The sequence below is a fragment of the Scleropages formosus genome, chromosome 12, assembly GCF_900964775.1.
Source record: "Scleropages formosus chromosome 12, fSclFor1.1, whole genome shotgun sequence".
NCBI classification, from domain to species: Eukaryota; Metazoa; Chordata; class Actinopteri; order Osteoglossiformes; family Osteoglossidae; genus Scleropages; species Scleropages formosus.
Genome location: NC_041817.1, coordinates 29,310,296 through 29,336,739, shown reverse-complemented (window position 1 = coordinate 29,336,739; position 26,444 = coordinate 29,310,296). Strand labels below are relative to the sequence as shown.

The 26,444-nt window shown below is 50.1% G+C and overlaps 1 protein-coding gene across 1 annotated transcript; it reads left to right on the top strand.

Annotated features, from left to right (window-relative positions):
- Positions 1-503: 503 nt before the first annotated feature.
- LOC108930292 (collagen alpha-1(VI) chain-like) lies at positions 504-20,735 on the top strand. Its single transcript, XM_018745486.2, has 36 exons — positions 504-536; positions 1,383-1,680; positions 3,438-3,567; positions 4,839-5,039; positions 5,364-5,523; positions 5,683-5,796; positions 5,984-6,004; positions 6,101-6,121; positions 6,286-6,330; positions 6,485-6,538; positions 7,122-7,166; positions 7,273-7,299; positions 7,506-7,532; positions 7,642-7,686; positions 7,875-7,928; positions 8,625-8,687; positions 8,781-8,843; positions 9,115-9,168; positions 9,277-9,312; positions 9,417-9,479; positions 9,648-9,710; positions 11,169-11,231; positions 11,440-11,502; positions 11,872-11,922; positions 12,062-12,097; positions 12,304-12,366; positions 14,019-14,084; positions 15,086-15,121; positions 15,497-15,533; positions 15,861-15,869; positions 15,986-16,119; positions 17,584-17,693; positions 17,832-18,018; positions 18,113-18,284; positions 19,080-19,109; positions 19,204-20,735. Exons 2-36 carry the CDS (start codon positions 1,584-1,586, stop codon positions 19,797-19,799), a joined length of 3,036 nt encoding a protein of 1,011 aa, XP_018601002.1. The 5' UTR covers positions 504-536; positions 1,383-1,583; the 3' UTR covers positions 19,800-20,735.
- Positions 20,736-26,444: the final 5,709 nt, after the last annotated feature.

Below are 26,444 nucleotides of genomic sequence, written 5' to 3'. Positions count from 1 at the left end.
CTTCGGTCTTGCTGACCTCACTGGTCTCTCCCACTCTGCAGCAAGTTGCTCAGTCTCATGGTCCTGCACTGATATCTATGCAGCAGAGCAAGGAGACAAATACAGTTTTGGAAAAGCCTCTTCTTTGTTTTTCCAGATCCTCCCTGATGGATGCGGCTGCTGGGAGAAAAGCCCCCATTTGACCACATCATGACACTCATTCTTTCACGGTTTAATTTAAGTGCGATGAGACGGTCATTGTGGTTGTTTGAGTCTCTCAGCCCTCGACTGGTGGCTGTCTGAGGAGCTCCATGGAGCCTGTGAAATGACGTCATCTCCACTGTTACAACTGTCAAGTACTTGAGCTCTTTCATGTCTTCCTTCTTGCCACCAGACACTGAACTCCTCGTGAACATTATCAGCAGCTGTTGAAGAACCAAGGAGGAAGTTGTTAGGATGTTCTCCTGATGATGTTTCATAGTCTCGCACAGTACACACTGTGTGACTGACTGGCGAAGGTAGCCACATGGCTGGGACAAAGGCTCAGGAGAGCTGGGGTAAGAAACCTAAAACACACCATAAAACATCAACATCTGCTGTGAGTACCACCTTCAATGACTAGGAAGTTTTCCTTCAGCTTCTCCAAGCCTTCTTTCTTTCTCTCCTGAGCTTTTCCTTCCCCAAGACCCCCAGGCTTGCACACCAGCTGCTCTAGGCACAGTGCCTCCCATTCCTGGAGGCAGCTGGTCCTCCACTCAGTAATGGTGGTTCTGGCTGGAGGAGCACTGCTGTGAGGATTCTGTGGATCTTGGCCACACAGTGGAACACTAGAGCATTCAGTATTAAATGGGAGTAGCACATGTGGGGTGTGGGGGTGTGACACTGGCAGAGACACAACACTCTCCCCTCCATGAACTGCCTTTAGATCAGTGTGAACCCCACTGGGATTCATGTTTTGCTGTGGGACTTGACAGAGAGCGTGGAGTTAACTGAGCCACCATGGTAAAAAGAGTCAGACTATAGAGGAGGTCAAAGAAAATAAAAATGTGTGTGTGTGTGTGTGTGTGTGTGTGTGCGTGCGTGCAGTGACACACAGTTCAGGAAACTCAGCTGATGACCTCAGCTCAGCTCAAAAGGCTTGCCAACGCACCATCACATAATTCAGTAAGACAGGTATGCCATTGAGGGCTGCTGAGGAACACAGTAAATAAGTGAGGAGGACATACGGGTGTACCGCAGTACTTGAGCGTAAAACACCGACAGTGAGTTTCGGCAAAATTTGAGACAACATTTGACAACGTTTCAGTGCTGTAGCCATCGTGCCAGCTCCACCCGCTCCATCGTCTGCATCATCTCTTTTCCAACGTCCCACCATCTGTCTCCACCCCCCCCGACCCCACCAGCTCCACCAGCTCTCTTCACTCCACCCTCTGTCGCTCCTCCTCCCGCTCCCTCCACGGATCCTCCTGCTGTTCCTCCTCCTTCTCCTCAGTGCATCTTCTCCACGTTTCCTCGGTTCCTCCTGGAGGCTCCGCTCGCGTCCAGGTTCCTCCTTCTTCTCCGGCGTCCACCTGCACGACGAGGACTCGGAGCTCGTGGCCGCGATGCTCTCGGACTCCCTCCTCCAGCTCATGATGATCTTCTCGTGCTCCTTCTGGGGAGAGTCTCGAGCCCAGCTCTCCAGGGTGCCCAGGTTCCAGGGTGAGTTGCGCTCAGCAGCCGTTTCCTGACTGCGCTACGAAGCAACGGAAAGGCGCCTCTGTCTGTCTCTCAGTCATCCCCTCGCGCTCACGCTTGGGGTCGGGGTTAGGGTCGGAGACAGACCCCCCCTTGGCTTGGCTCTTCTCGTTCTCCTCTTCTCGCTGCCAGCTGAGCTCCTTCAAGATGAAAAACTATCGACTGTCGCGTTTGCGAAGTTTAGACGCGAAAAACCCAGATAGTCACGTTATTTATGAGCGTCTGAGATTTCACACTGATTGTACTCTGATTTTACTCCTTTCTTGTTCAATTGTGCTGTTCGTTGAAGTATTTTCATTGGCCTCATATGGGAGAGGGGTGTAATAGCTACTCAGGAGCTCTCTGTGCGTGCGTGCGTGTGTGTCTGCGTCTGTGTGTGTGCTTGTGTGTGTGTGTCAGGGGAGGTGGGGGGCGGCTCAGTGTAGTTACACACAGAATATGGGGGGAGGGGGCAGTGATGAATACAGAGGGGATCAGAGAAAAATTCAAGGTTCATCTTTACCTCGTTACAGACAAGTGACAATTAATCATCACAAAGGAGGAATTAAGTGTAAAATAATACCATGCAATGTACTGGCATGAGTCAGGGTAACACAGTAACACACTGTTCATCTTCTCCATGGGTACAGTACCTGGTGTCATTAAAATGCATTTTGGCCGTCCTGCGTTGCACAGTTTTATACCATATTATTACTCTGCATTTTGCTGTGTCACACTCTATTATTGAACTGCATTGTTACATTGTCTTATACACATAGGACATCAAAAATCGAGGGAAGAGGATAAAAATGTTACTAACAGTTACACACACACACACACACACACACACACACACATTGACCCTCAGCAGTCCTGAGGGACACAGGGAGCTCATTGCACCACATCGCACACAGTCTGAGTCTGGTGACGGAGACCAGCTGGGAGGGAGATGCGGTAGTCCAGGGGGGGACATCAGCATGGCCCGGAGCAGGAGCTGTTCAGAGTGTGCTGTGAGATGAGGGCGGATCCTGCAGCCGTTTTGCAGGAAAAGTCTGCAGAACCAGGTTGTGGTATCGGTGTGCTGAGAGAAGAGGAGAAGTCGGTTGATTTATTGATCTGTTGATTTTACTCCCAGACTCTAACCCAATGAAGAATATGAGATTAGCAACTTGTCCAGCTTGATGGAGTTTCCGGCAGATGGAGGGCAGGTGGAGGATTTCCGTCTTACCGAGATATATACAGTGTGGTGAAATACGATATATGAAGTACTTCTCATTGGTGACATATTAATGAGCTTCACCAGTGATGTTTTTTGTAAATAATACTGTAAAATTACACTGTAATAATCAACACTGATACTTTGTCCACCACTGGGAATTTTACTTTCCTGTGTTGTGTGGTCGACACAGTTAAGGTGTCCCGTGCACTGAGAATGTGCACCACATCCCACGGACTTCGTACTTCATCCTTATTTGAAGCTCTTAATTGTGCTGCAGACGGAGAGGTTGTTGTAACTGAAATTACCGTATCATGAATATGAACTCAGTCACATCTTACTTTGACTAACTGCTGTATCTTGCACCCCCTTCCATGTCCCTTGAGCAGTGGAAGCAGGACACAATCTCCTTCCGGTATGGAGACATTGAGTCCTTTCCGTAGAATTCCAGTGCTTTCAAACCTTTTGCCTAAAGGTCATTGTAACCACATTTCTAGTGTCTAACTGCTCTTATACCTTTTTCCAGAATGTCCTGTGGACCTCTTCTTTGTTCTGGACACATCTGAGAGCGTGGCCTTGAGATCCAAACCCCCCGAGTTCTACATTGACCAGATCAAGAGCTTCACCAAGAGCTTCATCGATGAGCTGAAAGACATGTACATGTTAAAGTCATTTACACGCGATTGCAATCCTGCCATGCTGCTCTAGGGTCTTATTAAGGCTCAAGTTGTAAGAAACTGTATGAGTTCTCGTGCACAAGTGGAATGTTGTTCAGTGTTCTGCTGTTCACAATGCAGCTGTAACAAAGAGTGATGTGGACAAGCCAGTACATCCCCTGGAAACTTTAGCCATTTTAAATATGTTAACACACGTGGGTGTATGATCCTCATTCACCTGCTCAGCGGATTAACGGAACAACAATTAACACATAAAATGGGAATTACATCTTCAACAACAATTATATAATCTACAAATTCAACAGAAATGCAGTTTCCTATGGTGGAAAAAGTGAGTTCATTCCTTGGTTCAGCACCCTGAGTTGCCGCCCTTGAGCAGAAATAACTCCATGTAGGCACTTTTCATAACTGTCCCTCTGACTCGTATAGGAGGCCAGGAGGAGCTCTGGCTCTCTCTTCCACACCGGACTGCTTCAGCTGCTTCGTGTGTGGAGCATTTCTTCGTACAGGGGTCACTTCAGGTCTCCCCTCAATTTCTGAATTACTTTCCAACCCAGACCTTGTCTTGGCCACTCCAAAAGTCCCTTTTCTCTTTTCAAGGCATCCAGTTGAGGATTTTTAAAGTGTTTCAGGTCACCGTACCGCTGGAAGACCCATTTTTGATTAGGCGTCAGGTTTCAGGCAGACAGTTCTACATTCGCCTCCGGTCTTCTTTGGTACGTTCTGGAATTCACAAGCTGCAGCACCCTAACACCTCGAAGGAGCAAAGCTGCCCCATGCCATAATGCTCCTATCACCATTTTTAATCGTTTGTGGCCGAGTAACTCCACCTTTGCCTCATCTGTCCAGAGCACATTGTAGGACCCAAGTGTGGTTTTTATTTCTGGAGGTGGTTTGTGGTGTGGGGGGCAAATCCAAAGTCAAGGGTGAAGAAGAAAGCGTGGGTCGAAAGCCGTGGTGTGGACGTCATCCGTGAGGCAGATCCAGTATTTCAGTCTATGGTCCAGTCATGACATCTGTAGTCGCCTTAACCCGTCAATAGCATTAAAATGTCCCAATATGTTTAAAATGTCAAAACTTTGCAAGGATGTATTTTGACTGTTTCACATTCTCGTATGGGCAAGACAGACAAGGGAGTGTAGCCACAGCTGGGGTTTGCAGACACCATTTGCATATGTGTTTGAAAGACATAACTGCAAGGTAGATGCTCACTTACATTACGCTCCCGCTGTTTACTGTGGGGTTGCCAGACGACAGCCATGTGACCGGTTTGTGACGTGGAACTCAGGTGCGCTCCACTACAGTGACGAGATCGTACTGGTGCGAGAGCTGAGTGACCTGAGCACCGAACGGTCCGCACTGAAGAGAGACATCGACACCATCTCCTACATTGGCAAGGGCACCCACACAGACTGCGCCATCAAGCAAGGCGTGGCGGAGCTTCTCGGGGGGTGAGTGCTGCCTCCACGACCCACTCGTACTTCCCTGGTACAGCAAGAAACAGTTCAGTTCGGTTCCCTTCATTTTTATAGAGCGCTCTTCTCAACAGTGACACAGAAAGAAAACAGAAATAAAGGCAAAGACAATGGTTCAGAAACAGTAACCAGGTGAGCCAAGCGGTAGTTGAGGAGAGGAAAACAAAAAGCTCCTGCTGCAAAGAGATGGGATGAGAATGAACGCCTCCTGGGCACCCTGGTCTGTTGCTTTGGGCCTGCGGTAAGAAGCCCTGAAGCTCTCCAGCATTACTCAGGATGGCCCACTCTCTGTGTTCCCAGAGGCTCACATTACAACGAGAACAAGTATATCGTAGTGGTGACAGATGGCCATCCGGTGACGGGATACAAGGAACCCTGCGGCGGGCTGCAGGAAGCTGCCAATGAGGCCAGACAGCACGGCATCAAAGTGTTTGCTGTGGCCATCTCTCCTGATCAGGAGGTAGGCGCTACATGAGTCAGAGGGGCGCGGGGCACGCTAATGCATACGGTAATATACCATGGTGCGGTTTAATGAAAGTAGTGTTACTCTCACGGTGCTGTAGTGATGGACAGGGTAAATCACAAGGCTGATGGTTCTGAGTCGTCGTTCACTTGACAGGACACCAGGCTCTCGGTCATTGCCACCGATGCCCAGTACCGTCAGAACTTCACCGCCGCTGACAAGGAGAAGTCTGTTCAGCTGAAGACCATCCACAACATTATCAACATCATCGTGAGTGGCTGCGCACACCTCGCTCGCCCTTCCGCACCTCGGCCCCAGACGAGACGCCATGTTACGAAGCAGGCGATCGTGACCGAACACGCGTTGATCGGGAGGAAATCCGTGCATTATTTCTGCATGAAGAGTATTGAAAATACGGATCCACACTGACCTGTCTTCCTTTCCTTGTTTGTTTCAGAGAAACGAAACGAAGGACGTGGTATGGCTCCGTCACTCCTTTTGTACTTCTTCAGCGATTGAATGTTTTCATGTGTCACTTCACTAAATCTCTCCTCCTCTCCTCTTCTCCTTCCAGTGCTGTTCCTTCGATTGTCATGTGAGTAACCAGACTGATGAACCATAAAAACTACTGAGCTGCATGCAGGTTTATCCATACTGAGTCCAGAATACCGTGCAGGTTTACCGTGTTGCGAGAGCTGATGGGTGGTAAGTTTTACTAAGACTCAGGCTGTGGACACGTGTGTCTCTCTGTGTTTACAGGCCAAAGGAGGACCAAAGGGCCCAGACGGGGACACCGGGTCGAAGGTGAGCAATGCCACACAGAGAATCACGCAAATGCGGTTATAACTCAAAAAGGCTTAATTGTGGTGCCTGTGGTTCGTAAAACCCCTTTTATTTGATAAATACAACAGATGTAGCTCACAAGATTGATATAAGAACTTTGCTCTTTTGCTGACAGGGTGAGACTGGCAGACAGGGAATACCGGGAGAAAAGGGAGACATTGGAGACATGGTGAGCAGATTGCTGTCACTCCTCTCAGATTTTGGGGCAAAAGTTGTCACAGAACGTACGTCTTAATAAAGCATTCAATGCAAAGGTGCGTTCTGCCTCTGGGCGAGTCGGTATCCGACCGCTGAACGTGTCCGGTCGTCCAGACGAGGTCACGCTACTCTCGGCTGCACGTACACTTCACTGTCATGTGAGCGTGAAGCTGGCCATCGAGACCTGGGCACAGGAGCGCTGCTCACGGTGGCTCACGGAACAGCCATGCGATTGTGGTCGGTGGGAGCGCACTGAGACATGGGACAAGTGTGACCTGGGACTGATGCTCCACAAGCAAAAATTTGCGCTGACGGAGAGAATTGCCAAAGCGGTCATAGGAACGTGTTCCAGTTCCGATGTTTTTGAGTCCTTTACTGTGAGACAAACTGGGCTGCTTTTGCCCAAATTCCCAGTGATACGGCACATTTTCTGGTATGCTTGCGGGCTGGTTCTAGGACACAAGGGGACAGCAACAGGACAAGCACAAGCATCTACCGATAACGAACTTGCATCGCGGTACAGTGCAGTAACTGTGTTTCTCTCCCGAAAACAGGGCCGTCCTGGGGATCCCGGGCCACCCGGTTACCAGGGACGGAAGGTACGTCCCCCCGACTGCCCCAGTGCCGTTGCGCTCCAAGGTTCCCTTTTCCCTTGTCAACATGAAGACATTTTAATAAATGGTGCTTCTTTTTGCTCCTTTGCAGGGAGACTCAGGACCACGGGGAGAGAAGGTAACGCCTGTCCTCGTTCTTCATGTTCTCATCACGTTCGTCCACAGAGCTCACATTAGGCTGCAGGGTGCACTTCCTGCCAGTCGCATCACAGAGCGCTTTGTCTCGTGTCTAGAAGCGACGGTGGCCCCCTAGTGCCGCGCCTGTTTGCGCTCTTCTCCCACAATGCCCTGCACTGTTTCTCACTCACCTCTTTGTGTCCCCAGGGGGAGAGAGGACACAAGGGATTCAAGGTGAGTTCTCCAGCAGCGGGGCAGCCTCGGTCCGGGCGTCGAGCTCCTTGCCATTGCACGACGTGTGAGCGGCTGAACTCTGCTTGCCTTCCTCTCTCTTTCTCTTCAGGGAGACAAAGGACAGCGCGGGATCGATGGGGTAGACGGACGTAAGGTGGGCCCCGAGCTGCCGCATTCCCACGCTTCTCCTGCACCTGAGTGGCGGCACCCAGCGCTCAGCAGACTAAAGTGTCATAATGTTTTTCTCACAGCTGTTCAAATGTATTAGCTTGGGAAGCAGGTTTCAGTAGCAGATACAGTACAGTGAGTCCCGTGTTCATTGGCTCTTTCGTGTGACCGCAGGGTGAGCCTGGATTCCCAGGACTTACTGGATGCAAAGGATCTCCAGGACCAGATGTAAGTGCTGAGTGACAGTCCTGGTTGGTGTGAGGCTGTCTTCTAATCCTCTAGAGTGTCTCTGTTTGCTGGATCTGCAGAATAGCCCATCCATGTCCTCAGCCCACTTGCTGTAAAGGACACAACACACAACATGTTTGTAGAGCTCAGTGATCTACAAACATCGAAAGAGCTCCCAACAGCCTCACAGCTTTATAGGCACCTCGTTTTCATGATCGCCGCTCAATCTTTTGATGATGGATCCGCTGTTGTCTTTCAAGCACAGCGGTTTCACAGGGACTGAGGATCAGCGGTACTGTGGGGGAGGCAGTAGACACAAAGCTACAAGAAAAGGATCTTAGCTGAACTAAGTTCCCTCAAAGAGGAGTCAACTACAACTTATTTGATCCTTTGGTTGGATGTCCTGAGGGTCACTGTTGGCCTCACACTCACATTTTAGTCCAGCTGCTTAGCTGGGTTGCATGTGGCCTCCATGAGATGGCATGTTTGAATCCTCACAGTGACAGCAATGTGCCTTAATGTGCACTTCCTGCATTCCTCTCCCATGTTCATCTCCATCTATGTTTCAATGGCTCCTCCTTCAGAAGGTGCTTGTCACTGCTCATCCAAAGAGGAAACATGCAGACTTTCACTTGTTGCATTGCTTCACATTTGGGTTGTTTGTCCTGTTTGCTTAGAAGTGACTTTTTGTTCCAGGGGTTACAAGGAGAACCAGGTCCCAAGGGGGACCCTGGACCTTACGGCTCAAAAGGCACAAAGGTAGCGGTCCAACAGACTCTAACCGTAACCCGAACCTCACATCTGCAAATCTGAAAAACAACAGCTTTTACTTCGGTGTGCTTTCTTCTTCAGGGGGAACCTGGGCGGACTGGGGAGCCAGGGAGACGGGGAGACTACGGCCCTTCTGGGAGCAAGGTAAGGAACACGTGATAACCTCCAGTAGGTGGGCACACCTTTTGGGGCAACATCAGCTGGACTGGGAGAGGGGATAGGAGAGGCTGAGGCCGAGGAGCAGCCTGTGCATGAAGAGGGTGCAGTTGGTGGGCTTTACATTGTATGGGAACGTGGACGGGTATAATCTCACCTGCTGGGGAAGGAGCAAGGACAGGTATGTCTACATGTTATTCCTGCAGTCCAGCCTCCTGAGGATATTTGGAATGCAATTTAATCTTTGTCTTTTCTGCAGGGTGCGGGAGGACCAAGAGGTGCCAATGGTGACAAAGGAGAGCGAGGAGATGATGTAGGAGTTTCATCACGTATTTTTCTCCCTGTTGTTTCATTTGCACAGCACGTCTGCTCTTCTTGTTCTGTTTTGCTGAAAATGACATAGCGATATTCTATGTTTCAGGGAGCATCAGGACCAGACGGACCCCGCGGTGAAAGAGTAAAAGCGGCATTGAAAAAAATCTGCACTGAATGTGAGCGCTAGTTAGAATACCTTGTCCCTGTGTCCCACTGACTACCACCGCGCCTGTTGGTGTTTCCTAGGGAGCGCCAGGAGAGAAGGGCGAGCAGGGATCCCGTGGAAGCAGAGGACCAAAAGGAGACGCGGTTTGTCCCCCACTCTGTGCACTCTGTCCAAGGATAGATGTGGTACCATGTGCTGAAGCCTGTCTCTGCTAAAGGTGGAAGCATATCAAATGCAAGCCACAGTGTGTATTTGTGTGTTTGAATGAGTGTTTGTGTCACAAGCTGTGTGTGTGTGTGTGTGTTGCACAGGGCGAGCCCGGTCCCAGGGGTGAGGCAGGCCGCGAAGGTTCACCGGGGCCCAGTGGAGAGCCGGTAAGAGGAGCTCGGCATCGAATGACCCCACGAACACCTTGACCGCCGACCACTGGAGAGGTCTCGCTCTCTACAGTCGACAAGTGGTCGTGTGACGCTACGATCTCCCTATCGTGGGAGCTTCCGAGGCGGGAGCGTTAAACATGTAAATGTCACGCGTGAGCTCTGCATAGATTCAGGCAGTGAATCCCATCAGAAAGGCGGCATGTTGAAAGACCTCTTGAGCTGATACAGGCCAAGTGGTGTCCAAGAAAAGTACAGGAAAAAGAAGAAAGGAAGGGTTAGAGGAGGAAAGTGGGATGTGAGTTAAGAGTGGATTTATGAGCTCTTCTGAGGAGCCAGAGGGGCTCCAGATGGACGGCATTAGAGAGCTGGTATTTATGGCCTGAGAGTGTGGCTGTTTCCTCGCGGTGGGAAGCTCTCTTGTTAGGTCTGCTCGAAGGTCCAGTGCAGAACCCATGAGACTGGTACAGAACCAGTCCAGCAGCGAGGCCCTTCTTAGTGCACGAACCCTAACATACTGTCACGCATATGGCGGGAGCATGAAGGGCCAGCGATCCCAGAATGCACTGAGCTTCCATGAACCCCTTTCGCACTTTCTCTTGGATCCAGTGCCCTTTGGCTGTTTTAACTCTGATGCATCTTCACTTGTCTTGCTCATAACACTGCAATGAAAATGCAAGTTGTGGAAGGAATTGACATTGGCCGAGTATCAAGGACTGGCGACACCTCAAAACCCACAGCGTTTCACACACCGCCTGTGTCTGCGATACCAGCACGTCCTGGTTGTGTGTTTGCTGTTCTCAGACACTTTGACCAGTTAGACTCTCACTGCAACATCTAGTGAGGAAGAGTCAAGAGTCTAAAGACTGGAAGAGTGGGGATTATGGATGATTATCTGCCCCCAAAAGCAACCAAAAATGTGGGAGTGGAGAGAAGAGAAACTTCCCCCAGAACCTTCTTTGGGCAGAAAACTGTGCTGTTCCAGATTTGCTCTTGGGAAGGAGGAGACATCACTGGAGAGCCAATAAAAGTAAACAGTATTTCACTTTCCACAGGCACCCACAACAGGGTCGTTATTTTTGGTCTCTGACTCATTCGCAGACCTCAGAAAACCCAAAACAACCTTGTTTGAGAACGGTTCGAGTGTCCACCGAGGACCTCGGGCGGTCTGAACTATTGACTACACTGGACATGGACATGTGTGTCCAACGCTCATGGCGATTCTTTGGATTGTTACACAGCGAATGGCTGTGTTGTTCTTCTCCATCTTCCTAGTTCACTTTCCCTTTGAATCTGTGCAATCTGTGCATTATAACATGTTTGGTAGTTCTCCTGCAGCTCCAAGTCTTTCCCCTGAGAGTTTTTACCCAGAATACTGTGAAAGAGTAGCGTTTAATTATACATTCAGGTTACAATTTGTGAGACGTGTGCGTAAAAGGCGCCTTCCTGCTGCAGGGCGAACCCGGGCGGTCTGGGCCAATGGGCTACCGCGGAGACGAGGGCCCCCTGGGACCAGAGGTGAGGGACCACGCAGGGTGAGGACCACCTTTCCCAGCTCATGCCCAAGTGGTGAAGCTGTTAAAGCTCTGGACATGCAGCATCGCACCAGCAGCCCACATCTTAATGTCCCGTCACGCTTTGCTTTCCTTTGAAAACACGGAGATGCTCATGTGCTGCTCCCTTCTTGGTGGACTGGCTCCTAAAAGGCTGTGCCTTCCTCCTGCAGGGACCAAAAGGGCCGAGAGGAATCAAGGGCGCCCCAGGGGACCGAGGACTCATGGGTGAAAGGGTGAGTCTCTCAGAGGGCGAGACGTGACCTGGGGGGCAGAAGAAGGAGATACGTTGGCACGGACATGTTGAGACGGGGCGAGAGACGTATCGTTCTTCACCAAGCGTTAGATGGTGCACTTTCATTTCTCCTGCTCTTTCTCAAAGTTCACGCTGTCCCACGTCTCCCAGAGATAGTCCCGGTTCCCATGAGATACGAAAAGGCTGCGATATGCTGAGTTGGGGTGTGAGGCTAAGGCAAGCGATTCTCCCAGCATGTTGAGGGCCACTCGTGCCACCGTGTTTTCTGTACCCAAGATGCAGCGCCCTGAGAATGAACTCGAATACACAAAATGTCTCACGTGGAGGGCATTGTCCTCTCTGTCCGCAGGGAGAAGACGGGACTCCAGGAAACGGGACGCAAGGATGCCACGGATTCCAAGTAAAACATTTAAGACTGAAACATCTAGACACGAAAGTGCAGTCATGGTGACCTTGGTGTGCAGTAACGTCACGACGAGGCAGCAATGAAGCTCAGGTCATGAGCTGAGAGTGATGACTTTGACCTTGTTGCCCCACAGGGTTACCCTGGCCCTAGAGGAGACCCAGGCGAGCCGGTACGTCTTTTCTCACTTGCTATAGAACCTCTGTATGGGAGTGCAGGCAGACGTGGTACAGGGACAACAGACAGAGGCGTTGTTTTGTCTGGGTGCAAACGCTGTTACTCGGCTGAGAGGGAGATGATGTGTAGGAATCATCGTTCTAGACGGGCTTCCATCAAACAGTAAGCAGTTGTGACTCAAGGAAACTCCCTTTCCCCCAGGGATCGATGGGCACTCCGGGTCCCAAAGGAGACGACGGACAGCCAGGTGACCCCGGGCCAGATGTGAGTCTTGTCCTAGTGAGCCGTGGTGCTCTTTGTCGACTCCTCCTCGTGTCTTTGTGGTGATGTAGCTGAGTAAAACAAGGTGCAGATATTTTTTACTCAGTTTCTGGCTCTGCTGCTTGTATTTTTACAAGTGCAAATGTTTGTGTTTGGTTGTCTTGGGGACAAGGGGGCATAAGCTGCTGGGGCTGGCTAGATGGGTGGAGGAAGGAGATGTGGAGGACACTGTCTTTCAGATGAGTCCTTTAAGTCACATGTTTATTTACAATCTGATCCATGATTTTCTCTGAGAAACTGAACACAGACAAGCAAAGAGAGCAGGACTCCTCTTTCATGGCACTGTCACATGTTCCACACAGTGTAAGTACCGAGCCACAACGCCAAGATTTACAGCTTTAAAGTGCGTTTCCATCCTGCCAAGAGCAGCAAATTGTGGAATTCTTTAGCAACTACAAAATGGAACCAGCAGGAAACGGCATCTGCAGCACAGAGGACCTTCAAGAGTTATTTCTTTATCAGGTGGATTTCTCCAAAACAACATATGTCTCCAAGTAAACAAGGTGCATCATCAACGCACAATGAGACACACACACACACACACACACACAGGACTATGGATTCACAGCTTGTGTGTGTGACACCACCATGTTGCTGTTCACACCCCTGCAGTAGCTCCTGTTGAAGTGACATTCAGATAGCAAATTTATAGATAATCATAGCACATGCTGTTGCACTCATTGATGGAGCTGTCAGGAGATCAAGAGATCAGTGGCACTGGAAGACATGGGTTTGAGAGCCTTCTGGAATCCGGCAGGGATTCAGCAGCTCCGAGGGACACAAGGAGCTTGTTCCACTCTGAGAACCTGTAGACTACCGATTTTGCATGCTTGTAAGTGTAGGAGCTCTGTGCTTTCGCTCGGGTGTTTGGGGTGATCAGGTCCTGTAGATACTGGTCTTGTAGGCCGTAAGCCTCAATGTGCTTCTAATCCTCGATCTTTTGTTTTTACGAGACCCTCAGGCTGGTAGTGAGGCACTGAGACTCCGTGTGTCTAATTGCAGCCATACGTTTCGCAGCGAGCAGAAGGATGTCAGAGGACAGAGGCCTTCTGGGAAAACAAACACAAGAAAATGAAACCCAGCTGGGAATTCTTTGGTTTAAAGTATTTTCCTCTTTCTAACATCTTGAAGGGATGAGTTTTTGGTTTCATACGCAGCACAGTTTATCACGATTGTTGAGTTCTGATCTCGGCCCCTTTGGTCCGGAGTACGTTCACAGTTTGGGGCAGATGCGACACGACAGAGTGCGACGTCTCTGTCTCAAGCTGGACCAGCGTTTTTACACCCTGTCCAGTGAGTCCCGGTTGTTCTAGCTGTTGGGGACCGTCCCAGAGCTGCTTCCTTCAGCACTTCCTGGGCTCCTTCCTTCACCATGCGGTCAAAGCTGTGGTCATTATACAAGTAAAAAAAAATCGTTTCTGTTCTGTACTGTACCTCCATAAGCTGGCAGAGTCTCCCTCCAGAGTCCTCCTCGAGACGTGAAACATGAGACATTACTGTAAACTGAGATTTCAAGCGTTCCTTTCGTTACCACTTCCACGCGACGTGGTCTCCTGGTTTCCTTACTGTGTTCTGCTTGTATCTGTGTCCTGCAGAACGACCTGTCTGGGAGTCCAGGCCCCAAAGGAGCAAAGGGCTACCGAGGGCCTGAGGGAAGGCCTGTGAGTATGGGAACCGAGGGGTTGGGGGCTGGGGCTGGGCTGGGGCTGGGCTGAGAGGGGATCCAGAGCACACAAATAAACACGGGGTCACGAAAGCTCAGGGCCGCAGCATCACAAACCACACCGAGTACAATGACTGAGGGCTCGCTGAAGCCACACCAGCACCATAAAAGTATTTTTAGTGTTTAGAACAAGCATATTTGGACAGGCTGGATGACTGGAATACCTGTTTTTCTGTGAAGACCCAAGATGTAAGTAGCAGTTAGACCATGGAAGCCTCTCCTATTTCTGTGAAGGACAGGCTGGTCGCCGTATCTTCTGCTGCACACTCGTGGTGTGAAGCCTGGGCTCAACCTGTCATTAGGAGCCTGTTGTCCTGCACAAAGAAAGACGCACAGTGTCCATTGTCCAGGGAATATGCAGCTTTGGACTCAAGCAGCAGCTCTAGAACTTTCTCCTTCTCACGTCACGTTGGCCTTCAGTAACGAGGTACCTTTTAACCGGATTTCTCATGACAGGAAGAGGTCATCAGATGCCCGTCTTATTCACAGTAAAATAGTTGATGATATGAGTACGTCCATGCAGTACGTCTGCTCAGAGTTCTTTCAGATATGACTTGCTCGTGCACGTTAATCCGAGGTTCTTGGACTCCCCTCTTGTACTTTGCTAAATTGCTATGGGTTCGAGTCCTTGTTGTGCCATGGGAAGAAGGAAGCCCAAGAAGCACAGACTAGTCCACAGGGTGGTGGGATTCTGCCCCTCAGTGTTCACCGGGATGCCATGGGACTGTGGGAGGGACCAGGTGCCCAGTGCTCTCTTCCAGGTGCTCTTTGTGCCCTGGTGAGGCCTGCGGCAGGTGATTCGCCGGACACGTCAGGGCTGGACATGTCGCAACATGTCGACGACCGTGTTCAGGCCTCCCGAGTGGGCGTGGGGGTTCTGCTTCGAGGAGCTGATATAACGTTTGAGTTAATGACTAGGCTTAACTGCTCTCTCCCCAGGGACCCCCTGGACCCCCAGGCCCAGAAGGCACAGATGTAAGTGCATGTTACAGAAAGTCATCACACACAAGTGACAGGGCTGTAGGCACGCTCACAAAGTGCAAAACACACACACACACACACACACACACACACACACTTTCCCATAATAAGCTCCATACTACTGCTGAACTCACAAAGAGACACTTAAGCTCAGCAGTCTGTCATGAAGATCAGCTTTAGCAATGTGGCAGGTTTATGGAGATTTAGCGCGGCTGCATTCTGTTCTCTTGTGTAACCATGCAGTAATGAGAACAATATGCTGTTTCTTAGCTTTACGGTCTTCCTTCACATTACCTGCAGCCTGTCTCAGTGACTGATCTGTCAGTTTATCCACACTGAAGATACCTTTATTCTCACCCTCATTTGCAGGAGTGCGAGATCCTGGATATTATCATGAAGATGTGCTGTAAGTGTTTCTCATGTGTTTTCTACATCCACCCCAGCCAGACTCACTCAAGTGTTTCCCTTCTTGTTTGCTGGAATTTTCAGTAATGAAAAGGAAACTTTCTGTAACTTTCATTTGTAATGATGTCCAACCACATATTTTTTAAAAATGATACATGTGCTGTGATGAAAAATCATGAAAAAAACAACCAGAACAGTATATGACCTTATGAGACTGTTGTCATCAGTCAACAGGACCTCATGTCACAAGTTGCAGAAAAAATACACATTTGCAGTTGTAACCAGCTATAATGAATCTGACCCTTTCGCATTTCCTGTTTTTCCACAGCTTGCTGTGGTGAGTGTATAAGTCATTCACTGGCCTGGAAGCAGTTTCATTTTTCCCTGTTTTTTGTCACATGAATCTGTTTGTTGACTGTCAGCAAGTTTGTATGAAACAGAGTTTCTTCCCAGAGTGCAAGTGTGGCCCACTGGACTTGGCCTTTGTTGTGGACAGCTCTGAGAGTATCGGTGCAAACAACTTTGAAATCGCCAAGGACTTCATCATTACAGTCATTGACCGACTGATGAAGGATCAGCAAGTCAGGGTGAATTTCTTTCTTAAGTTTGTTATATGCGAACTTTTCACTGTATTAACCAGATCTGTTGACTGTGCTACCTTCTTAGTAGACTATAATACCAGTTCCACTGACTCTATTGCCAGCTCCTTTCACCTTAATAGCAATTCTGTTGACTGTATTACCAGTTCTGTCGACCTTAATACCACTTGTATCGACTGTTCTGTTGGCCTTAATACCAGTTGTATCGACTGTGTTACCAGTTCCATCGACCTTAATGCCAGTTGTATCGATTGTGTTACCAGTTCCATCGACCTTAACACCAGTTGTATTGACTGTATTATCAGTTCCGTCAACCTTAGTACCAGTTGTATCGACTGTTCTGTCGACCTTAATACCAGTTGTATCAACTGTTCCATCGACCTTAATGCCAGTTGTATTGAGTGTATTACTAGTTCTGTCGACCTTAGTACCAGTTGTATCGACTGTTCCGTCGACCTTAGTACCAGTTGTATCAACTGTTCCATCGACCTTAATGCCAGTTGTATTGAGTGTATTACCAGTTCTGTCGACCTTAATACCAGTTGTATTGAGTGTATTACCAGTTCCGTCGACCTTAGTACCAGTTGTATCAACTGTTCCGTCGACCTTAATGCCAGTTGTATTGAGTGTATTACTAGTTCTGTCGACCTTAGTACCAGTTGTATCGACTGTTCCGTCGACCTTAGTACCAGTTGTATCAACTGTTCCATCGACCTTAATGCCAGTTGTATTGAGTGTATTACCAGTTCTGTCGACCTTAATACCAGTTGTATTGAGTGTATTACCAGTTCCGTCGACCTTAGTACCAGTTGTATCAACTGTTCCGTCGACCTTAATGCCAGTTGTATTGAGTGTATTACTAGTTCTGTCGACCTTAGTACCAGTTGTATCGACTGTTCCGTCGACCTTAGTACCAGTTGTATCAACTGTTCCATCGACCTTAATGCCAGTTGTATTGAGTGTATTACCAGTTCTGTCGACCTTAATACCAGTTGTATTGAGTGTATTACCAGTTTCGTCGACCTTAATACCAGTTGTATCGAGTGTATTACGAGTTCCGTCGACCTTAGTACCAGTTGTATCGACTGTTCCGTCAACCTTAATGCCAGTTGTATCAACTGTTCCATCGACCTTAATGCCAGTTGTATTGAGTGTATTACCAGTTCCGTCGACCTTAATACCAGTTGTATCGAGTGTATTACCAGTTCCGTCGACCTTAATACCAGTTGTATCGAGTGTATTACCAGTTCCGTCGACCTTAGTACCAGTTGTATCAACTGTTCCATCGACCTTAATACCAGTTCCCTTGACCGTGATTGCTCTTTTGTCTCTAGCCCTACCATAGCTATTCTTTTTACTGTGCTACCAGCTCTGCTTGCTGTCTTTGTGTGGTTGACATCACCAGCACCTGTGTTCCGCATTCTCCACCATCCCCATTGTTTCCACTTCCAGTTTGGAGGCGACGACTCCCGGATCGGGGTTGTGCAGTACAGTGGGGAGAATGCCCAGGAAGCCGTTCGGCTGGACGATGCCAACATCAGAACCATCCCTGAACTGAAACAGTGCGCATGTCTCCCACGACTCTGTGAAATTTCCTTTAACACTTAATGAGAATAAGATGGAACACTCTCTTGAGAAGCAAAGAACATGGTAACCTGCAGCAGTGTAACAGGACCGCACATGTTCCTGCTTGTCTGCAGAGCAGTGAAAAATCTCCGGTGGCTCGCAGAGGCTACCTACACAGGCGAGGCCCTACAGTTCTCCCTGACTAACATGATCAGCCGACTTAAGCAGAAGAACCGTGTGGTCCTGGTCCTGACAGACGGTCGCTCCGATATCACCAGGGACAAAGTGCCTCTCAGCGTGCTGTGTGACAAGGGCATCCGGGTAGGTCCACAGAGCCTGAGACGTGTCGCCCTGAGCACATTCTATGCTGGTTTTCCTGCACAGAAGCTCCAATGTGGTCTTGCTTGCCTGAAAGGTGGGTGGACTGGGTGTGATGGACTACAGCGGTCGAGTGCCCAACCAGGAGCAGCTGGAGGACGTGGCGTGCACGAACAGCCCGGAGAATGGTTTTACTTTCGTGCTGAAGAACTTTGCTGAGCTGCTTCATGACTCTTTCTTGCAGAACCTCACTGCGCAGATCTGTAAAGGTATGTTTTCTTTCCAGCTTGGCTGAGCTCGGGCGAAGGGAGCTGAGCTTGGAGCCATGTCCATGTCCATGGCGGGGGAGGGGCATCTTGGCTTGCGCGTGCCCAGGAGGGGATGCCTGAACGAAGCGGCACCGTTACTCTATCTCTGGCACTTTTTTCCGCAGCAGTTAGTGGAGAAGATGAGGAGAACCACATTGCTTATGAATGCGGCTGAAGGCCCTCCCCCCGTGGACAGAAAGCTCACGTGTGACCGGAACTTTAGCGTAATGGTTCTATAGAAGGAACAGGTTGAAGTGCTCAGCAGGATCTCTGTGTGGGAGAACGCACTGGTTTTGCATTGGATCTTGGGTTTGGGATTAGGGTTTCCTTTCAAACTCAGTTGCTGAGACATCCTACATGCGCAGCACCAGTGAATGTAATGGAAGGTGAACGTGTTGTGTGCGTTCATTGCAGTGCACCCTTCCCTCAGGGTCACGGGGTCCTGTCCAACGAGAATCCACGGCGACAGCTTCCGGAAATATCGACCCCTCCTTTTCGTACAACAGACCTATTATTCAGGACAGCAGCATTTTTCTGGGTCTCAAACCCAGAAGGTTTTTGTCCATCAGTGGACACCCTCACCGATGGCAACATTTTACTGAACTATATACAGTATACTATGTAACCCCCCAATGTGAGGAAGGGGTGTATTTATTCCGAGGTGAATTTACTGAGAAATTGCCTCCTGCAGTTCATCAAGTAGTTGTTTTATGTGCCATGCTGTACATCACTCTGCTCTTGTGTCATATTTTCCAGATAAGAACTGCCCCAGTTACAAATGTCCAAGTAAGAATTCAGACTTTTCCTAATGCGAATGATCCGTCCAGTAACTGCTCTCCCTGCCGTGGCTCACAGTCTCTGTCTCTTCTCCGTGCTGCAGTTTCTTTCGGGGCCGACACGGACATCACCATCATGATGGACAGCTCCGCCAGCGTGGGCAGCAGGAACTTTGAGACGAGCAGGATGTTTGTGAAGCGCCTCGCCGAGCGCTTCCTCACAGCGCAGCGGACAGGCCGAGCGACGGTCCGTGTGGCCGTGGCGCAGTACAGCCGCGACGCCACCATGGAGGCCGACTTCTCCTCCAACTACACTCAGGTGTCTCGCCAGATCGATGGCGTCGCCTTCCGGAACGGAGCCACGGACATCCCGGCTGCCCTGGGCTTCGCTGTCGAGAGGTTCAAGCGCAGCGGGAACCGTGTCAAGAAGCTGCTGTTCTTCTCGGACGGCCGCTCTCAGAGCGCCACCGAGAGCGACGTCGAGAAACGGGTGCGTGACGTGCAGGCCGCCGGCATCGAGCTCTACGTGCTGACCGTGGGCGACGCGGTCAATGAGTCCACGCTGCGGTCCCTGGTGAGCCGCGGGCGACCCTACGACGTAGCCTACGGCCACCGGCACCTGTTCAGGGCAACCGACTACCCATCACTGCTGCGTGGCGTCTTCCACCACACCGTCTCCAGGAGGGTGTCCCTCCTGTGACAGGGTGCCGAGAGGGTCGGGGGGGGGGGGGGGGTGATGACACGTTTTTTACCTGATGCATAACTTTATGTAGACCCTGTAGGATTTGAGTTCATATTCTCACTTATGTTAGTGGCAGACTGAGGTTGTTGACAAGAAGATGGAGATAAATTGCCACTGAAAAGCCCTGACCCCAGTTCAGCTTGCACGTGCGCGTGTGTGAGTGTGTGCGTAGAGCCCACTTTGTGTTCATTGTCCTTCACTGCTGGATGAGAACCACTCTTTTCCTGCACTTTGTATTTAGCCATTTCAGTGACCCCTGAGGGTTCTTGTGGGACTCTGATGTCCGATGGGCGACCTTCTCCTCGACCTTCTCTGCCGTCCACCGGTGCAGAAACGGTTATTTCGGCGAGGTCTATAAGAAATACAGTTCTGGGCACAGAAGCCTCCTGTTTACTTTGTTAAACCAGGTGACGTTCTTCCTGAGACAGACAGCGCTGAATGGGCTCCAGCTTCCGTTTCTCCAGCAGACCTCCATGGGGGCACCATCGAGATGTTGGCCCATCCTCTGTTCCCCCAGTAAAAGTTACCGTATCCAATGCAGCCTGTCCATTGTGGTCTTTCCTCTGGCTTGTGGGGCTTTGAACCCACACACTTATTAGTGGTGTTCTTTCCGAAGGGGCACTTTCACCCGTCTCGAAAGGGAACCGAGACCCTCCAGAGTCTCTCGCTGCGTGCAGGTGTCCAGCCGGAGGCGCAGCGACGGGACTGGAGCTCCTCGCTGGGGCTGCTCTCGTTCAGCGAATTCCCACCACGGGCACCTGCAGTTGGTGCAAAACTGCGTCTTTGGCGAAAGTAAAACACTTATTATTACACATTTACAGACACAGAGATGTTCATACTGGTGAAAAATGAAGGTAAATTTCTAATAAAGAAGTGTGTTGTACACAAACCATACGTGGTGTCATATGGTCAGTCTGTTCCAAACCGACGCAATGAACTGTTCTGGACGGTGGGAACCTTGCCGCTGACGTCCGTTTCAGAATCAATCCATTGCAGAGAACCGGTCGTAACCAAACATTGCGCCGCACCCCCCCCAAACTACATCAACCACATGTAACATTTCCATAGAGCGGCGTTCAAAGCTGAACTCGTCTTTAATGGGCTTCTCTGGCCGCACCTGGCGGTCCTTTCCTCTTAACGATGGAGGTGTGGCTTAGGGGGGTGTGGCTTGTCGCACCACTCGATGATCCTCAGCCGGTCTCCAACAAACACGTTCGAGAGGCATTAACACAACTTACTGCACAAACTGAGCCGGAGCAAAACGCGGCGCCAAGAGGGACCGGTGAGGAGCTGGACAACGAGGGACGCGGCACTGAAGGACGTTCTCCACAGTCTCACCTCGTCGTGTCCCTCGGCGGCGGCGCTTCTCGTTGCCCTTTGCAGAATTGACTGATTCGCGTAGTTTGGCTGCTGGTGCCGTCAGTAGTTCGTAATTCATAACCGCCGACAGGTCGCATCTTCTGGTGCCACTCAAAGGACTGTGTGCAGTTTTCTGTTCTCCTGCCATATTTGTTCCACATGTCCATAAATAATTTGTGCGCAATCGCTGGAGCCAAAATGCACGAGATGCAATAGGACACAACGCAGCGTCGTCCACAGAGCGCTCGACTGTGACGACGCGCTGAGCGCTGACCTTCGGACAAACGACAAAACGTCATATGTAACACATATGTAAGACGCATTTACAGGAGTCGTTACACGTTAATGTAACCAGCGTCAGTAAAATAACGCAAAGAAATCAGTGAATGACTATATGATAGCATGACTTCAATGAATATATGAGAGGATGAGTCACAACGAGCCTCACGGTGATGAAGCTCTTTGATCTTTAATGAAACACGTGCAGCACAGCCGGATGAAAGAGCGGGTCATCGTCCTTCTGCGAAGGGGGACCACATCTGGACCTTCTTGCTGAAGGATGCTTTCCAGATGTGATGTGGGAGAAGCCAGTATGTGCAACACGGTCTTTTTCGGGACACATTCTGGTTGACGGTTCATCTGTTTTTCATGGATACGGACTAGTTTATGAATGACTGGGTTTACCCTTCTTTTACTCACTTCGTGTCGTCTTCATCTTTCATAGCGACTTTCGAAATGCCCACCATCAGACCTGTTCTTGAAAACCACTGCACATGTGGACAGTAGTGCATTGTCAGACTGCTGCTCTCTATGGTTGTGAGAAAAGCAACCAGCAACCTGGAAAGTTCTAGAAAGAAAGCAGCCAAATGTGCTTACTTCTCTACAGACAGACAGAGAGACGGATTCTCTGCTGTACCTGGCACTGCGGTACTGGGTTTCGCAGCGCAGTCCATCCCCCACAGGAGAGGCCCGGCGTTGGCTGAACGTGACCGTAATCAGTTCCAGCTGCAGGCCCGGGTTCTGGAATGTGCACATCTGGAGCTGATGCGTCCGAGCGGGAGCCGGAAGAGCTCGAGACGGAGAAGGTGAAGCGGAGCGTGTGTCGACGGTGGCTGACGGATCAAGAGGCAGCAGTGATGACTGCCAGTGGCGCCACGTGGCTCCTCGTCGGTGAGGGCGGCTGTGCAGGCGCAGAGCAGAGGAGGCCAACAGTGAGCCGACGAGGTGCGCGTGCGCACACACACACACACACACACACACACACACACACACACACACACACACACACACACACACACACACACCATGGCGAGAGTTTTACTGTGTATTTGTTCGTGCAGTGAGTAAATATTGTAGTACAAAATATGTGATACATGTAGTACCACGACGACACATGTAAGTACATCACTGTACAGGGACTAGTAGAGAAGACACTACAGACACAGTGGAATCAAAGAAAATTTTTAATTTACTGATGAAATACACACACACATTTTCTGAACCGCTTGTCCCATACGGGGTCGCGGGGGACCGGAGCCTAACCCGGCAACACGGGGCGTAAGGCCGGAGGGGGAGGGGACACGCCCGGGACGGGACGCCGGTCCGTCGCAAGGCACCCCAAGCGGGACTCGAACCCCAACCCACTGCGCCGCCGCGCCCCCCTCAAATACAAGCAAATAAAAAATAATTAGGTACAAAAAGAAAGGACGGTACAGTAAAAAGTCGACTGCAGGGTTCCTCACCCCACTTACTGTGAAAAGCCAAACAAAGGACCGATTACCGTACTCCTATATTTCCATCGACCCCGTCTTGCGGATTTGGCCGCAGGGTCTCGGGGAGAATCTCCGGATGCGGCGAATCAGGCCTCGCACCGGTCTGCCTTCAAGTCACCGCATGTGGCGTCCGTGGCCTGGAGAAGAGCGAAGCGACTTGTTGGCGAGGGCTCCCATCACATACCTTCCGCCTCCATATGGAGAAAAATTCCTCGGTAGGGTTAAGGAAAGGAGAGTGCGGGGTTAGTACAGGGTGGTACATCGTGGATGGGGCTGAAACCATGCTTGTACCATTGGAGCGAGATGGAACTTGACATTATCCCACGCAGTGACGTGAGTGTCACCATCAGCTCTACGCACCTGATTCAGCTCATCGGGGAACGTGACGAGGAGAGATGAATTCCGTGATCCGATACGAGGTCTGCGTCCCGCCGCACCGTCTTCCGATATAGCCGCACGCGTGCCGATGTTGGCCCCACGTTGTCCAGGTACTCGGATGGTCGCCCGCTGGCCAGTGAAATTCCGGCCTCTCCTCCTTGCCTTAGCCAGGTTGAACCCTGCCTCATCCAAAAAGATGAATTTGCGATGCTTTTTATCAGCATCCGACTCCATCGCCCTCTAAAAAGACAGTTACCGATTACAATGATGTAGAATTTTGGGGCAATTTTTCACAACAGGCACCTTGACACTGAACAAACCTGTAAATTCTCAGTCCCCAGCGACCTCGCTGTCTGCATTTCTCACATTTACATGTGTTAGCAGACGATTTTGTCCAAAGCGACGTACATCTCAGCAAAAATACATTGTGTACATTACATTAAGAGAAAGAGACATGGCTGCAGACATGTGACTCTTAAGTAAACCTAGTTTGTTACCTTCCACTTAATGCACTGATGTTCATCACTCGAGTAGGTGCATAAAACTCAGGATAGATGAATCTTGATCACCTTTGTACATTTTTTTTTGTAAGGTACACAAACAAACATTTACAAACAATACAGGAGTAGCGGCTGTATAAAGGTTTATCTGGGGATGATCATACAGTTACTGTGCCTGAGCATTTACACCTTACATGAGCTGGAGAGATGATGGGCGAAGTGAGTCTGGAAAAGGTGAGTTTTCAGAGCCTTCTTGAATGTAGACAGAGATTCAGCAGTTCTGAGTGAGAGGGGGAGGTCGTTCCACCATAACGGAGCCAGAACCGAGAACCTCCGTGCTTTACCTTTCGTGCGCGGGACCATCAAGTGAGCAGATGCGGAAGAGCAAAGGGGTCTGGTTGGGGTGTAGCGGTTGATCAAGACCTGTAAATATTTGGGAGCAATTCTATTGATGCTTTTGTAGACAATAACCAGGGTCTTGAATTTGATCCGGGAAGTTATAGGAAGCCAGTGCAGCGAAACGAGTAGAGGAGATACGTGCGAACGCTTCGGCAAGTCAAACACAACTTGTACCGTGGTATTCTGTATCAGCTGTAGAGGTTTGATGGCAGTAGCAGGAAGGCCACACAGGAGAGAGTTGCAGTATCCAGACGGGACGTCACCACGGCCTGGACAAGTAGTTGGGCAGAGTTAGTTGTGAGATGAGGACCGATCCTGCGGATGTTATGCAGGAAGTATCTGCAGGTCCGGGTTGTGACTTCGATGTGCTGAGAGAAGAACGGACTTGTAGCCGAGGAGGTAGGAAAACGAGTGAGTTGTCCGCTTTGATCGAGAGATCGTGACAGGAGGACAGTCCAGCTGGGAGGTGTAGGATCTCTGTTTCGGAGAGGTTGAGTCGGAGGTGGCGATCGGACATCCACGCAGGGATGTCGACAAGCAGGCAGCGATGCGCACGGAAATGTGAGACGCGCGCAGAATCTTTCAAAAGGAACACGGTACGGCTGTTTTGGTGACACTCGGTGCCTTTTCGGCACGCGTGTAACAGTCGGCAAACTTGTCCGCTCGTTTCACTATATACTCAAATATACCGCAGCGTGAAACCAACCATCAGTAATGCGTCAGCAGTTTTGGAAAAGCAATTACAAGGGCCTGCATACATGCATTAATGTCAAATCTGACAACGCGGTCTGGAAAAGTCGTACATGGGAGCATAAAATGATGACGAAATGTTACATCCATAGATACAGCGACGTAGTCCAACGGGTTCGTGTTCCACAGTAATTGGTGTCCATGTATCTCGTTATCGTGGTGCAGTGGCGCAGTGGGTTGGACCGCAGTCCTGCTCTTCGGTGGGTCTGGGGTTCAAGTCCCGCTTGGGGTGCCTTGCGGCGGACTGGTGTCCCGTCCTGGGTGCGTCCCCTTCCCCCTCCGGCCTTACGCCCTGTGTTGCCGGGTAGGCTCCGGTTCCCCGTGACCCCGTAAGGGACAAGCGGTTCTGAAAATGTGTGTGTGTGTGTGTGTGTATCTCGTTATCCTCAAACGTTCATGATCTAAAATTTGGAATATGCTTCGTCAGTCTCCATAAAACTATGTATTAAGAGTAACACAACAATGACTTATCATTTTGAGCAGTTGTATCACCTGATAGATCGTTGGAATTGAATGAATAGACGGTGATCTCAGATGTAATGTATGAATTGCATTTTCATATGGGAATACTTTGATGTTAATTTGTGTCATTTTGAACACGTGATTTTAGTTCGGTGGACAAACGATCTTGGGTTTATGCGAATTGTGTCCAATCAAATGGAAAAAGCGTTTTGAGAAAAATGTGCATTTTGATCATCGGTTGTGAGTTTTGAGAAATGACATCAAGGTTCTGCTATTGGTGCCGAAGCGACTGTAAAAAAGTGTAACTTCATCGAGGCTCATTTCCATTTGCGGAGTCCACGCGAGCGTCGGCCTGACACGGCGAAACACACGGAGCAGCGCGGCAGAAGCTGGAGGACAGAAAGACGCTTTCAGTCCAACGTGGGACCTCGCGGTGCCTCCACGCACACATGGGCTGCAGAAACGGCGCGACCGCTGTTTCCAGGCCACGGCGTCACAGCGAGACACCGCGACACGTGGAATTCCGGGACGTCCAAGAATTTGTCTCCGCGGCAACGGAAAGCGTCTCCGCACGACTTACGCCGATTTACCCATTAATGACCTGCTCAAGGGTACTGCAGCAGCAGGTTCGGTTCAAACCCGAGTCCTCTGAGCGCAAGACGGCAGTTGTAACCGCTACGCCGCCCGGTGGCCAAGGTTGGACAAAGGCATCAAATAAACAAAGAAATGAATAAATAAAAATACCGAGACGCTGCCGTGCATCGCAACGACTAGCGGCTCGTTAAAGAAAAGCAAGCGTCCATTACGTCCATCGGTCCTCCCGGCCGGCGAGGGAGAGCAGGACCTGCGGGACCCCCTGACTTGCGCACGCACACAGAATGGTGGAGAGAAATCATTAGATATAGTTGCAGACGTTGTTTGGCTTCACTGCAGATCTCATGACGCGGGGTTTGACCGCGTTCGCTGATGTCGCCCTTCCGCTC